Below are 14,409 nucleotides of genomic sequence, written 5' to 3' on the forward strand. Positions count from 1 at the left end.
AGGATTTCTCTCAGCTGACTGCAATTATCTCTATTATTACCAAAACACAAGTGATTAAGGGCTTAATTGAGTGCACATGGGCTCTTCATTCAGTTCAGTCGACTCACTCTATCAAAGAGCCAATGAGGCTCTTGATTTAATATATTGGTTACTTTTATATCTCGAGTTCAGAGTTCTCTGTTGTAAATTTCCAGACCTCTCAGCACATCTGAACATAAGAGGTGCTGCATTAATCATTCCTGACTGTCAAGGGTGCGGCCAGTACCTGCGGCATACCAAGGTGCAAGGGAAATCAGTCGGGGCCTGAAATAGAATAAACAAAAAGCACAAAAGGCAGACGAGTCTTGTCAAAAAACACCTGATGCTGCAGTGAGTCATCGCAGCCCTCACTTCCTCTCCTACACGAGGTAGAAAGTGAGATATTGTTTTATGTTGGCTCATACAGTTACACACCCAGGTAAAAGCACTGTTTCTCATGTTGCAGCGCATTCCAAACATATTGTTCCTGTTTTCAGCACAAGCTGTGGTTATTTGTCGGGATGCACTTCGTACTCTGGCTTGAATGGGCCTTTTGCATTCTGAGAAGTCGTTCCCATTTACATGAAAAGTGGATGGGGTGTGTGACACAGTAAATGTGTCAAAAAGACTTACTGATATGGTTTTTGGCAAAAGCCCCGCAAGTTGAACCGCGAGCACAACTCCCCCACATGTGCATTGCATAGAGATTGTTATCTGCTAGATTCAGGGCATAAATCAATTAGTCTGCAGTGAGGTGTGAATATATTTTAATCTTCTGAAAAGCTGACAATTCATTTTAGTGAATGGAGAATACACCAATTTGCAGGAGTGTCTGAATTCATTAAAGACATGCTTCTTTCATACCTTGCTTCACACATGAGAACCACAGTCACACCTTGATCCGCCACCACACATACCATCACCATTAATCACTCAGCTCACATAAACCACAACTCTGTGCCTGCTTCACACAGTACTGTGCAACCACAGTCTCATCTGAAGGCTACTGAGCAGCTCTTTAGAGAGAGTCGAGTGTCTTGCTCAAGGGCTAATTTGTCTGTGTGGTTTTTCCAAGGAATGAAAGTAATTTAACTGCAGGAGCAGATAAAACTCCTGTAATATTTCTTTCTAAGTGAGTAAGTGAGAGCAATAATTCAGCCAATTAAGTAAAGTACAAAGAGAAAACAGGGAAAGTCATTAGGAATCATCCTCTGGGGACCATGAATGTCTGTAAATAATGTCACAGCAATCCATCTAATAGTTGTTGAGATATTTCAGTCTGGACCAAAGTGTTGGACTGAATGACTGACTGACATTCCTGGAGTCGCGCTGCTAGCATGGCTTAATGCTGCGCTACATGTTAATGTGTTAACATCACTAACATGCTAAAGATTACGTGCTGAAGCATGTTAACAGCAAACTGTAGCTAACATACTAAATGTTACATTTTCATAATATTTGATAATAGCATCAATGAGTCCAAACTGATAGAAGAGATATAAGTTTGGTCTATCAGACCTTTATCAGAGCAGACCTGCACTGATAACATGCTCACCAGACACCAGTGAAAATAGGTTGAAGGTGAATGTTTAACAATTGTTTTTCACAAGAGCATGAACTTAATTTCAGGGATCTGTCTTTTGAATGTGACTGATTATTGAGATAAGGTTGAGACATCACCTTCCTCGACATGCAGAGCAGCGTGAGAGACCTCTCTGAGAGTGAGTGATAGTCAGGCTGGTCTATTGTTGCCAAGTGCCTGAAGAAACATGACTCATACTTACCTCATATAAGATACCTCATATCTATTGCAACAATTACTATTCAATTGTCTTTTTTTTTATTTGATAAATGTTCTTTATATTTTCATAGTTTAAATTTTTTGTTGCAAGTTGTACAGTGTGTGTCAATATTATATTTCACGAAATGTGAGCTATTCTGACAACTTCTGTCAATCCACAGAAAACAGATGACTTTTATAGACTCTTATGCACTTGTTGATTACAGTGAAACATGGTTTTCACAGTGTCTGAAATCATTGACAATTGTTCTTTGAATTCTGACAGTAACCCTTCAGTAAACTTTACATAAACAAACTCAACCAGAACATTTTCTCGTAATATGCTGTGTTTAAACCTCTCCACCGGTGCCACACCCTTATGTTATTCTATCCCAGGGATGTCTGATTGCACAAATATAACAATGTGCACAGATTCTGTCATGTTGCGCTGTGTTACACGAACGCACATTTACACCATCCTTGGTTCTGCTGGTAGTGCAAAGGATACATATTTAGGAAGTGAGATTGGACACTAATTGTTTGAAATGGTGGTAAAGTAGTAAAGGGGCAGGGTTTCTATACGGGAATTACTCTAAAACGAAAGAGTGCAGGCAATGAAACCCTTAATGAAGTGCAACTAAGCTGTAGAGAACTATACATTACAGTGTGTACACACAAGAAGTTGGTGTGTTGGTGTGAAAATGCTATCTCCAGAGAGACAAAAATATCTTCACTCACATATTACTGGGGTTTCAAACTAATCAGTATCTGGGACATTATTTATAGCTGTTTAGCACATGCATGAGATAAGTTTGCAACCTCAAAGTGGCAAAAGCAGCAGTGAAAAGAAACATCTGGTTTGTATTCATCTAAGCTGTGTCTATGCACAGTCTGTAAGAGTCATTTGTTAGGTAGAGGTAAAACAACTCTTTGTTAGATTTAACCACAAGCAAAATGTCCAAAATAATACAAGCATTGTTCTTACAATGTGAAAGTCAATCCAAAACTGCAAGGAAAAGGCCTGCGTTTATTAATTAAATCAGCCCTTCCACGTGCTTCATATGAGACAGTTGTGCAAAGTCCTCTGGGACATTGTAAAAGACTTTAAAGAAAAACTGTGGAGCAATGGAAAGAAGCAAACAAGCAAGAGCTTGTTCTTGTTTGGGCATGATGCACATGCCAAAGTACAAAGCCAAGAAAAATAAAGAACGTGTAGGCACATCTGAGGTGAGCTTTCCAGCAGTGCTGTGCCCAGTCTTGAATAAAGCCAGGTATCAACTGACATCATGAGTGTCCATAAAAAACGCTTCTACCTGGCAACCCTGCAGGCTATTGTTGAGCAAGACAAAAGACAGTGTATAAAATCTAAAGTTTAAGATGTGAAACACTGAATAAATAAAGAACCAATACTTAAAAGATGATTGAAAGACCAAGAGGTTTGTGAGAATAAGTGTGCTGGCTGAGTGTCAAGTGAAAAAAACGATCATACGGATCCATTGCACAGTATTTACAATGCGTGTTGCCTTGGCAACCTAACAGGTTTGGCTAGCACAGTAAGGCAGTCTTGCTCAAGAATGACGGGACAAATTCAGTAAAGACACATCACTAATTTGACTGGATAACTAACCTGAGGCTAACAGTAACGGGTGTGGCTGTTTTACAATTTACAGTATACTTTGTAGAAATAAAAGATGGATGCCCTGTCTTCATGCACATTAATGTGGAGCATGGGAATGAAGGATGTATGGAATAATGAAGCCATTGTGTTTTGTATGAGGTTTGCAGGTAGTTGTGAGGTTTGAATGTATTCAGTATATTTCCTAATAGAAAAGGATTAAGTTTAACCCTACTTTCTCCTCGTGATTGTTACCCAAAACGAACCTGAAGAGTACGTGTGATGGGTGGAGCAGAGCAACCATTTTAGGTAATACTCCTCCCTTCAATCCTGCGTGCCCCCACCCACACCAGAGGCAGCAGCAGCCTTGAGCAGGATAAAAAGGGGACAGAGGCAAAGCTGTGCATCTGTCCATCTCATTCTCTCCAAGGCAGGCAGACCTCCTGAGCAGTCTTCACAATGTCAATGTCAACGAGATCCAGCAGTTCTTATTCTTATGGAAGTGGAGGTGGAGGCCTTAGTCGAGGCTTTGGTGGAAGCACAGCTGGAGGCTTAGGTGTAGGAGGTGGAAGCATGGTGCGAAAGGCATATTCTTCAAGTGTGTATGGTGGTGCAGGTGGCAGTGGAGCAAGAATCTCCTTGGCCAGCGGTGGAGGCGGCTTCGGCAGTGGAGGTGGTGCAGGCAGCAGCTATAGTTACAGAATGGGAGGCGGTGGAGGCTTCGGTGGAGGTGGAGGCTTCGGTGGAGGTGGAGGCTTCGGTGGAGGCTTCGGTGGAGGTGATGGCACGGATATTGGGGCCAATGAGAAGGCCACCATGCAGAACCTGAACGACCGCCTGGCCTCCTACCTGGAGAAGGTGCGCAGCCTTGAGAAGGCCAACGCTGAGCTGGAGCTCAAGATCCGCCAGTTCTTGGAGAGCAAGACCTCCCCCACTGCTCGTGACTACTCAGCTTTCGAGGCCACCATTGCCGACCTGCAGGGACAGGTATGTCACATGACTTCTGATTCCTGAATGAGATACCAAAGCATGTCACACTGTAATTTATCATACAATGCAACTATCAGATGAATGTGTTCATAATGATGCATTGGAACTTTAACTTACCCCAAGTGGCAATCCATATGAATGGTTCTGTAGATGCCACTACTGTCCTGTTACATGCAGTGTTGTTGACGGCATCCTTAATGTTTACAGAGGCTGTTTGCAGTTGGAGACAGTTTGATGAAAAAATTGCTCTAATTATGCTTCTTCACACAGATCCAGAATGCCACCTGTCTCAATGGAGGCATCTATCTGGCCATTGACAATGCAAAACTGGCAGCAGACGACTTCAGAACCAAGTAAGTGTCCGGCGAGAGACAGAAAGTGTTTAAAACAAAGTGAAAATGGACAAACTATGAAATTACTCTGAAGCAATACATGGAAGATGTATACATTAATGTTGAAGTATAAATGTCTCATCTCTTGCTGCCTCACAGGTATGAGAATGAGCTAGCCATGCGTCAATCAGTGGAGGCAGACATCGCCGGTCTAAAGAGACTGTTGGATGAGTTGACACTGGCCAGATCAGACCTGGAGATGCAGATAGAAGGCCTCAAGGAGGAGCTGATCTATCTCAAAAAGAACCACGAGGAGGTGGGTAGCAAACGCTCAACAGTCATCTGAGTAGATTTGCATTGCGATGAATTTGCTCGTCTCCAAAGTTGAATATAGTGTACTCAAACAACATCCACCTCTTACCACCTCTTATTCAACAGGAATTGGCAGCCATGAGGAACCAGATGAGTGGACAGATCAACGTGGAGGTGGACGCAAAACCACAGGTGGACCTGTCCAGCATTATGGCTGAGATCCGTGAGCAGTATGAGGCTGTGGCCAACAAGAACCAGAAAGAACTTCAAGGCTGGTTCCAATCTAAGGTAAGACTGGACCAAAACCCTGGTGGTGATATTTACTGTAGTCATTTCTCATTGTCTACTTAGACTGTTGTTCAAACGTATGTTGTCACATTTCCACTGATGTTCTCCTATGTCTACTGCAGTCAGAGGAGCTGAACAAGGAAGTAGCAGTCAGCACAGAAAGTCTCCAAACGTCCAAGTCAGAAATCTCTGAGATCCGTCGCACACTGCAGGGCCTGGAGATCGAGCTACAGTCACAACTTAGCATGGTAAAGTGATAATCATCTGGGGCTAATCTTTACTCTTCTATACCTTTACATCATCTACCTATCCCATCCTCAGTGAGATACAATGTGATGCACCCACAGTGTGTTTCATTCTATTAATAATTAATAATTAATTCTCTTCACCTTTCCCTCCTCCAGAAAGCGTCCCTGGAAGGTACTTTAGCTGACACAGAGACACGGTACGCCATGCAGCTCCAAGGCCTCCAGGGGCAGGTGACGTGCCTGGAGGAACAACTGATGCAACTGCGTGGTGACATTGAACGCCAGAGCCAAGAGTACAACATACTGCTCGACACCAAGACTCGCCTGGAGATGGAGATTGCAGAATACAGGAGGCTGATTGACGGAGAGGGCAGGTAATTTGTCTGCAAAGAACAATTCTGTCCTTTCATCATAAACTAATAACTAGCTCGGTAAGTTGAAGCATTATACTGGTTATTAAGTGCTGTAATTCTCCCCCTTCCACAGTTTCACCAGTTCAAATGCCAGTTCAAGGACCTCCAGCTCCAGGGTGATAGTGGTCACAGAGGAACTGAAGGACGGCAAGGTGGTGTCCTCCTCTACCACCTCCGCCTCATAATCTGTCTCATGCAGCAACACAAGGCCACATCTAACTACCTTCACACACACACATGTGAATGCAATAAAAGGCTGCCAGTTTGCTGACAACAATTTTGTCCTTGAATTATTTGTGTCTTAATTCAAAATAATGTCATTATAGTGGCATTGTTTTGGCATGAACCAAATGTCTTTTGAAATTACGTATTTCATCTTCATCCTGCCAAGAGTCACTTTAGGTGTCTGGTGGGTTTGAGATATGATTATTTTGACAGATAAATTAGTAATAAATTAGAGATAAATTAGTAAAACCTGCTTGAGGCTGTAGCTGTCACAACATGTCCTTAATGTAAAAGATTTAAAACCATTTGAAACAGTACCATTATACCTACAACGCCTTAACACCTCACAACAATAGAGTCCTGGGTTTGAATCTGCTTTCTCCAGCAGTCAACATGCACATTTGGATGTGAGCATGAATTTGACTCTCTGGTTGTTAGACTGGACTGGCAACTTGTCAAGGAGGGAGTTTGCCTTACTTTTACCCAATGCATGCTGGGATAGGTCCCTCATTACACTGATTAAATCAGCATCATTCAATGTTTGGCAACTAGGGAGCAGAGTATGTACGTATTTTAAGAAAATGAAAATGGATTGCAAGCATTTATTCCAATGCTTTTGCTTTTCTAGGCTCACTAAACATCACTGGTTTAAAAATGAATAATATAAAGAGCAGTAATTGACCTTGTTTGCAATTTAACGAGTCCTGTTCAAAGTCTCTTTCATAATGGTGGTCTTTAAGGGAAAATGAGGGAACATTGAGCCACAGGGGATTTTTAGTTGCAGTTGGCTACTGAGACAAATTGGCTGGAAGGCTGACTTGCTATGGAGTTTGTCTTTATTACGCAATCAAAAAATAGGTTTGAGAGCAAAACTATCGTGACTCATGTCATCGAAAGGTTTGTTTGCGGATCCAAAAGTTTTGCGAATCCAAAATGTTGACCTGAAATCTTGTGAGAGGGACCTACAAAAGACACGTCTCTATTGGCCAGTCTTGATTGGAGTGACAGCTCCAATGACCACAGTCAAAAAGCAACCTACATGCACCAGTTCAAACACAGCATTCTTGCTATAAGACGACATTGATTTTCCCGCTCTTTCTTCTTCACGTACTTCAAAACTCCCTCTCACATTTATTAACAAACCTATTTTTCGATTGCATGATAAAGACACAAAAGTAACTCCATAACTTGCCACGCCTCATCAAGCTCTCTTAACACTGTACTTTCATGGGGCAGAGGAACTCTAAAATTAGCTGACAGACACAGCAGCAGTTATTATGGCTACTGTACTGTTAGCAAACAATGCCATTGCATCCAGCAGAAACAGAGCAACATTACAATCCCATTGGAACCACCTTATTAATGTAAGTCCACTATTAATTGGCCTTTTAGCTTTGGTTTGGTCTCCACCCACAGGAAGTAACTATACTGTTACTTTTAGTAACTTTGACATTTGGTGCTGTGTAGGTAGTGTACAGTGGGTCTACAGTATATATTTAGCTAAAAACAGCGTGTTAGTGAGAGCGATGAGACGGAACAACACAATGTGCCGTAAAACAAAAAGCATCTTAAGCAGCACGCGTCTTAAAGGTGCAGATTTGGGTATTAATTATGTAGGTTATGTTACTACGAGTGACCCTTTTCTCACAGCACATATTTAATCCGTTGTTAATATAAAAACATTGATTAATGAATGCAGAATACCTGGACGAATAAGTTCAAGCTATTGGCAACTGTATCTGATTTGTAGTGTACAAAAACTTTCATTATTCGTCAGTGAGGGGCAACAATAGAAATGTGGAATATTCTGGTCATTATGAAAATACAACAAGCAATAAAGTTTAATTCAACTGCATGGTTTTTATTGATTTTTGCTAATGCTTCCAATTCATCACTCAATCTGATCCACGTCCACATCAACGGTCTTGCTGCTCTCGACCACCTTTCCATCCACAACTGTCTCCACCACTGTGATGACCTTTGTGACCACTGAGGAAAAGAACAGCAGGCGTGAGAAAATCACATCACATTTCTTAAACTTAAGTGGCACTTTAAAGATAGAATAAGAATCATATGCATGTGAAACATTGCTTACCTTGTTTTGAACTGGCAATGGAGAGAAAAAGAAAAAAGAAAACATTAGTCTAGAACAAATCTATAGTACATTGTCATTAAATGTTAATCTGAAATGTTTTTTCTCCATAATCTCTAATCCCCCTCCCCGTCCAGTCAGTGTTTCTCTCGCTTCATCGGGTCTCACCTGTCATCCTCCCCATCCAGCAACCTCCTGTACTCTGCGATCTCCAGCTCCAACCGGGTCTTGAGGTCCAGCAGCATGTCGTACTCCTGCTTGTTGCTGGCGATGTTGGCGTGGAGCTGGGACAGCTGAGCCTCCAGGCTTGTGACCATGTTCTGGAGGCTTGCTAGCTGTGCAGCGTAGCGGGCCTGAGTCTCTGCCAGGGTGCCCTCCAAAGACGCTTTCTGTTGCGGTCAGAGGAAGAAGTTGTGAGGTGGGTTGGCAGTCAGTGATTAAAATTCAGAGATGTCACTTCAAATCTGCTGCAAGGCCTGTTGGTGCAAGTGTGTAAACTAGCATCATGTGGTTTGCTTATTTGTGTTCCTGCAGAGAGTTTGATCAGAAGATTGATACCACTCACATGTTTGCATGCTAAATGGGAAGCTACAAACAGCAGCCGGTTAGCTTAGCTTAGCATAAAGATTACAAAAGCATCTTTAAAACTCTCAAATTCATGTTATGTGTGGTGTTGTTAATATGTGTGGAATCACAGTGTGAAATCCAAAAGTTAATCAATCTTAATTGATAATATATGTTGACATACCATGCTCAAATGGGACTGCAGTTCGATCTGAAGCCTCTGGAGGGTGCTCTTCAGGTCCTTAATCTCTGTGCGGGACGTCACCAGAATCTCTGTGTGTGTGATCACGTCCTGCTCCACCGCTGAGATCTGGGCAGATCAGAGAAACAACGTTAATTGTTTTACCCAAACATTTTGATAGATTACTGACATACTATCAAGATAAAAAACTCAATGTAACTCTTTAAAGTGGCTGTATTCTCAGCAGCTGTAACTTCTCACCTTGTTCTGGTACCACGCCTCGAGTTCCTTGCGGTTCTTGCCGATCACGCCCTCGTAGTGTTCCCTGATCTCTGTCATAACCTGGTTCAGGTCTACAGAGGGAGACGCATCCACGGACACATTGACCTGGCCGCCCACCTGACTCCTCATCAGAACCATCTCCTGCAGGGGTCAAAGGACAACACCTCAGTCAGACAGAGTAATAACGTGAAATCATGTATTATTATTACAATCCAAAGAGGGGTATCTTTTGGTCCTTCGATATGTGTTAACTGTGAGTGTGTGTGTGTGGGTTCAGTATGCCTGAGTGGGTGTGTGAGACAAACGAGGGGGGGGGGGGGGGGGCAATGAGCTAATGGAGGGAGAGAAGAATACAAGGAAGTGTGCAGAGAGAAGAGGGGCAGGCCTGGGAAAAGGGAGAAGGCGGCAGACCTGTTTATAAAAACATTTACCTAACATGGAATTTCCTCAGTGCTATCAGAGGTAAGGCAGAGGTCGTGTGTGCACATTCTGCCCAGCTTAGGCCACAATAGATGGCTGTGATAAATGGTGACAACTTTGTCTCACAGTGAATAGCTGCTGTGTTTAGCTCCCTGCTGCTGAAAAGATGGACGATGATGAACAGCGTTTAATCACCAGCGTAGTAACATTCTGTTATGGGTATGTGCGCACACAGAGTGGGTGTTGGCCTGTGTGCAGGAATGTATCAGGGCTGTTGACAGATGTAACAGATCTAACCCATTAACAAACCTCGGCTTGGTTCAAATGGGTGCACCACCACCTGCTGTGCCTCATCTCTGTGCTCTCACCTCTTCGTGATTCCTCTTGAGCATGATGAGCTCGTCCTTCAGGGCCTCGTACTGACTCTCCAGATCCATCCTGGCCAGGTTCATCTCGTCCAGCACCCTCTTCAGTCCGGCGATGTCTGCCTCCACAGCCATCCTCATGGCCAGCTCGTTCTCATACCTGAGGGGACGAACAGGGCAGAGAGGTTTTACTGGGTCCTTAAGGTTAGAAGTTGTCAGTTAGACACGAGTTCACGCTCGCACACATGTGAAGTTTCACCTATGTGGCAGCGCGCCGGGGGGTAGAAACACACAGAGACAGAGAATACACTCACTTCATTTTGAAATCATCAGCAGCCAGTTTTGCGTTGTCAATGTCCAGGATTGTCTTGGCATTGAGCCTAGAGGCGATACGAATCTGAGGAGAGAAGAACAGACAGGGAAACAAGTCAGCGAAAGTACAGTTGATATACAGATTTATACTGATCTTTACTTTTTGGAAAGGATCCTTTAAAAATGTGGTTCTTAAAGAGTTACAACAAATAATTGTACTCAGGAAGGATGTTTCACTGTTGGACAATTAACTTGGTAAAGATGGAATATAACAGTACAAATGACACAAAACTTAAATATTGACATATACAAGCTTTAATGAAGAAAAGATACATGTGCAGCTGTGCAGAATTGATGTACTGTAAAATATGGCCCCTTAATAACAACTTGCTGATATACCTACACTGCTTCCTTTTGTTATTATCGCTGTAACTCTGTCGGCAGGATGTGATGCACAGTTGGAATGAATCTTACTGCTTTCTGTCTATGGTATGTGCTCCCTGATAAGATGGCCGACTTCCAAACTATAGTAATGATGGGTTTACTGGCTCTCTAACTGAATTGTCAACTGTCATAACATCACATACAGTGCGTGCCAACAGAGACCTACCCCTCTGCACACACTCACAGTGAATGTCAACAGCAGAAAGGTGGGAAGAAAACACTGAAACACAACCATATCTGCCTCCATCCTCTCACCTTTTCCTTCAGGTCATTGATGATGGCGAAGTAGCTGGTGTAGTCGTGGGAGATGACGGTTCTGCTCTGGTACCAATCTCTGATCTGCTTGTCCAGGCGGTCGTTCTCCTTCTCAAGGGTGCGCACCTTCTCCAGGTAGGAGGCCAGACGGTCGTTCAGGTTCTGCATGGTGGCCTTCTCGTTGGCCCCGACGTGGAGGTCCAGGCCATCAGACAGGTTGAAGCCCCCGGAGGATGGTGCGTAGCTCATCTGGGACGAGGAGATGCGGGTGCCACGGCCGCCTGCTCCACCATAGACACTCATGGTCCTCTGACCGTAGGATCTGGTGCTCATCGACATGCTGGGAGGTCTGGATGTGGACTAGGTAGGATTACTGGAGTTGATCTGCAGTTGAAAGCATCACTTTGGTCTCCTTGGTTATATAGCTGCCACACGCAGCAAAGTGGGAAGGGCTAGAAGGGATAGTTGAAAGGGAAGAATGCGGCTGACAGGCTACCCCCCTACTCCTTTATGCAATCTTTCCATCAGTATAGGTGTGACTGGTGAGTAGGGGTTCATCCACCTTTTTTCAGGTTAAACTTGTAATTCCACATTTTATCGTTTCTCAATGAAAGGACATTCTTTGAATACTCCTCAACTCCTTCAACAAGCAGGTACACAAACACATACACTTAAAATAATGCGTTCGTATAGAATAAACTGCTATGTGTAACTATCTTGTAAAATATTCACTCACAGCAGTGACAGAAATGGCACATACCAGCGACAATTTCACCTCAGTGAAACTTGGGGCCAAAGGTTGAGGGCAAGGCATTTCTAAGATAGCAAAGGCTATTTTTGTCACATCAGCTTCTAAGCAAGATGTTCAAGATTGTGTTGATTAAGATTTGTACAGTGTAGTTGTAGTAATGAAGAATTTATATTTTTGTGTTATTCACCCAACAAGATGATACTTACATTACCCACAGTGGCAAGAGAAAACTAAAGTAAGCAGAACACATGGTACTGTGTCTGTATGTGTCAAAACATGTCAGACATCAACTTAAATCCAACGTACAGGGCTTTCATGCTGTGATGGTAAGCCTCCAACAAACATTGAGCGAAGTCACATTGTATGTAACCATGTAATCTGCATCCATCTATCATGTCAAACAGGAAAAGCTGATCACAAAGACCACGTTAGAATGACCAGTATAATATTTCATTGTCCGCTGGAGCTCTTAACTGAACAAACACACATCTCATATTAAGGATGATTGCAAGTTATATAGGAAATATGACTTTGTATGATAATATCTTGAACACATACACCTCACGCAAGCAACCTGGAAAATATGTAAACATACTGCTTAATTATATGTACATCACTGGTTTTTCATCTACATTTAATATCACGGAAACATATAACTGCCTTAACTGACTGGTCTATAGAATTATATGTAGTTGCTATAATTCATTTGTAAACTAGACCAGCTGAGTTGATTTTAGGCTACGGATAAAGAACAGGCCATTTTATTTATTCTTTGTTCTTCACAAAAAAGAAACAATTACCTGATACTAGGATTGTATCATAGATGGTGAAACACTGACATTTAATAGATACGACAGAAACTATAGTTGCCTTTAGATTGGTTTCCCTCTGAACATTGTAGGATTCCTTCTCAAGACAAGCCTGACAGGTCACTGATAAGCTAAACTTGCTTCACTGGTGAAACGGCTCTCAGCTCCGCCACAGGCCTCCATCCAGTCTATTGTTACACTTGGACGTACTGTGAAACAATCCGTAATCATCACTACCAGCTTCTAAAAGTCTGACACTAACGTATCAAACACGTATTAAAGATGTACCAGCTACTTTTATTAGTTTATAATGATCGCTGAGACAGAAGCACATTCCTGTGCCAGTAGAAAATGATCACCTTGTTGTTGCTTCTTCCACTTATCTCTTTGAGCCACATAGCCGGGCTGCCTGACTGACTGCCTTCCTCTAACATCATTTCACAACCTCCTCCATCAGCAGACGCACCGATAAGCAGGGTGAGGCCTGAAAAAGGGGATGAGTGATGGTTTGATTGCATCTGATCTGAACGTCAGTTTCTTTACACACGGCACGATGCGGGAAATAATATTAGAGGCACATGACACACATTTTGATTGATTTACGTGGGATGACTCCTGACTGAAGCCCTTGAAGTGTTAGATTTCTCAGATTTTAGACTGTGTTGGGGCTTTAAATTAAGGATTTAAATGCTGAGTTGTGATCACAAAAAGGCAAATCATGTAGCCAAGACATTATATTGAATTAGGATCATTATTTTTTGGTTAACTGAAAAGAATAACATTTGGTCAGATGCACGTAACAGTTGTAAACACACACAGCAGAAAGTGGTATCCCATCTCACAGCAGACATTTTGGCACTTTAACTATGTGTCCCAGTAAGCCAGCATGCATAATACCAGGGAATTAATGTCATTAGTTACACCTCTGGTTTTCCTGCTATGACATGTCAAACTGCTGTGAAAAAAATATCTATTTCAAGTACCTTGTAAATACTACACACTGACTCGGGTCAACACAAGTTCTGTCCGTCTTTTAGAAGGTTCAGATCACCCAAGGCTAGATCTGGTTTAATGTTTACGACATTGCACAAATCTCACCTGAGCAATATGTTTATATATATATATATATATATATATATACACTACTCACAAAAAGTTAGGGATATCCGACTTTCGGGTGAAATTTATGGAAAATGTAAAAAGTTCATGCTACAGTGATATTATATCATGAAAGTAGGGCATTTAAGTAGAAGCATGCAATGGTAATTTCTTCATCTCATTCCTCATTTCTGCTCAATGTGAATCGACTTCATGTGAAAGCTGAATATTCCTAACTTTTTGTGAGTAGTGTATGTCATGTTAAATCTTTTGACTTATAATAACATTTTTCAACTTCAACCTCCTTTCCCCCCAAAGCCCTGCTGCCATCCAGCGCTGCAGTAAGCTGATAGGCATGATTGTCTTGAAGAGCAACTTTCTCAATTTCACCATAATCCCCTCATTATTTAATTTCCTCGGCTCGTTGTAGAAAAGATCTTTTATCCCCTCGAGACAAAAATGTTGCTCTGCCTGAGCTCTCTGTGCCACGCCGACACCCTTTGGTGTTGCAAATTCTTTCTTTAAGATAACCGGCGTTGACGGTGTGTTCGCTTTGGTGGGAGGCGTTTCAGGTGTGGTGACGCTCCTTTATGTACTCATGCGTGTGCAAACAGT

General features: G+C 42.4%; 2 protein-coding genes across 7 annotated transcripts; one reads left to right on the forward strand and one right to left on the reverse strand.

Moving 5' to 3' along the window:
• Positions 1 to 3,812: 3,812 nt before the first annotated feature.
• Positions 3,813 to 6,273, forward strand: krt15 (keratin 15). 6 transcript variants are annotated; one of them, XM_070924014.1, is made up of 8 exons: positions 3,816 to 4,089; positions 4,123 to 4,400; positions 4,674 to 4,756; positions 4,895 to 5,051; positions 5,174 to 5,335; positions 5,458 to 5,583; positions 5,740 to 5,957; positions 6,070 to 6,273. In XM_070924014.1, the coding sequence occupies exons 1-8, from the start codon at positions 3,873 to 3,875 to the stop codon at positions 6,179 to 6,181; spliced, it is 1,353 nt and encodes a 450-aa protein (XP_070780115.1). In that variant the 5' UTR covers positions 3,816 to 3,872; the 3' UTR covers positions 6,182 to 6,273. The 6 variants fall into 6 exon arrangements, with proteins under 6 accessions (XP_070780098.1, XP_070780106.1, XP_070780091.1 ...); XM_070924022.1 differs by having other exon boundaries at positions 4,144 to 4,400; XM_070924030.1 differs by having other exon boundaries at positions 3,816 to 4,086; positions 4,162 to 4,400.
• A 1,788-nt stretch (positions 6,274 to 8,061) lies between these two features.
• Positions 8,062 to 11,538, reverse strand: krt98 (keratin 98). Its single transcript, XM_070924039.1, has 8 exons — positions 11,137 to 11,538; positions 10,440 to 10,522; positions 10,129 to 10,285; positions 9,320 to 9,481; positions 9,062 to 9,187; positions 8,482 to 8,702; positions 8,317 to 8,327; positions 8,062 to 8,210 (listed from the first exon to the last, which is right to left on the reverse strand). Exons 1-8 carry the CDS (start codon positions 11,473 to 11,475, stop codon positions 8,113 to 8,115), a joined length of 1,197 nt encoding a protein of 398 aa, XP_070780140.1. The 5' UTR covers positions 11,476 to 11,538; the 3' UTR covers positions 8,062 to 8,112.
• Positions 11,539 to 14,409: the final 2,871 nt, after the last annotated feature.

This window comes from Enoplosus armatus, chromosome 2, assembly GCF_043641665.1.
Source record: "Enoplosus armatus isolate fEnoArm2 chromosome 2, fEnoArm2.hap1, whole genome shotgun sequence".
NCBI classification, from domain to species: Eukaryota; Metazoa; Chordata; class Actinopteri; order Centrarchiformes; family Enoplosidae; genus Enoplosus; species Enoplosus armatus.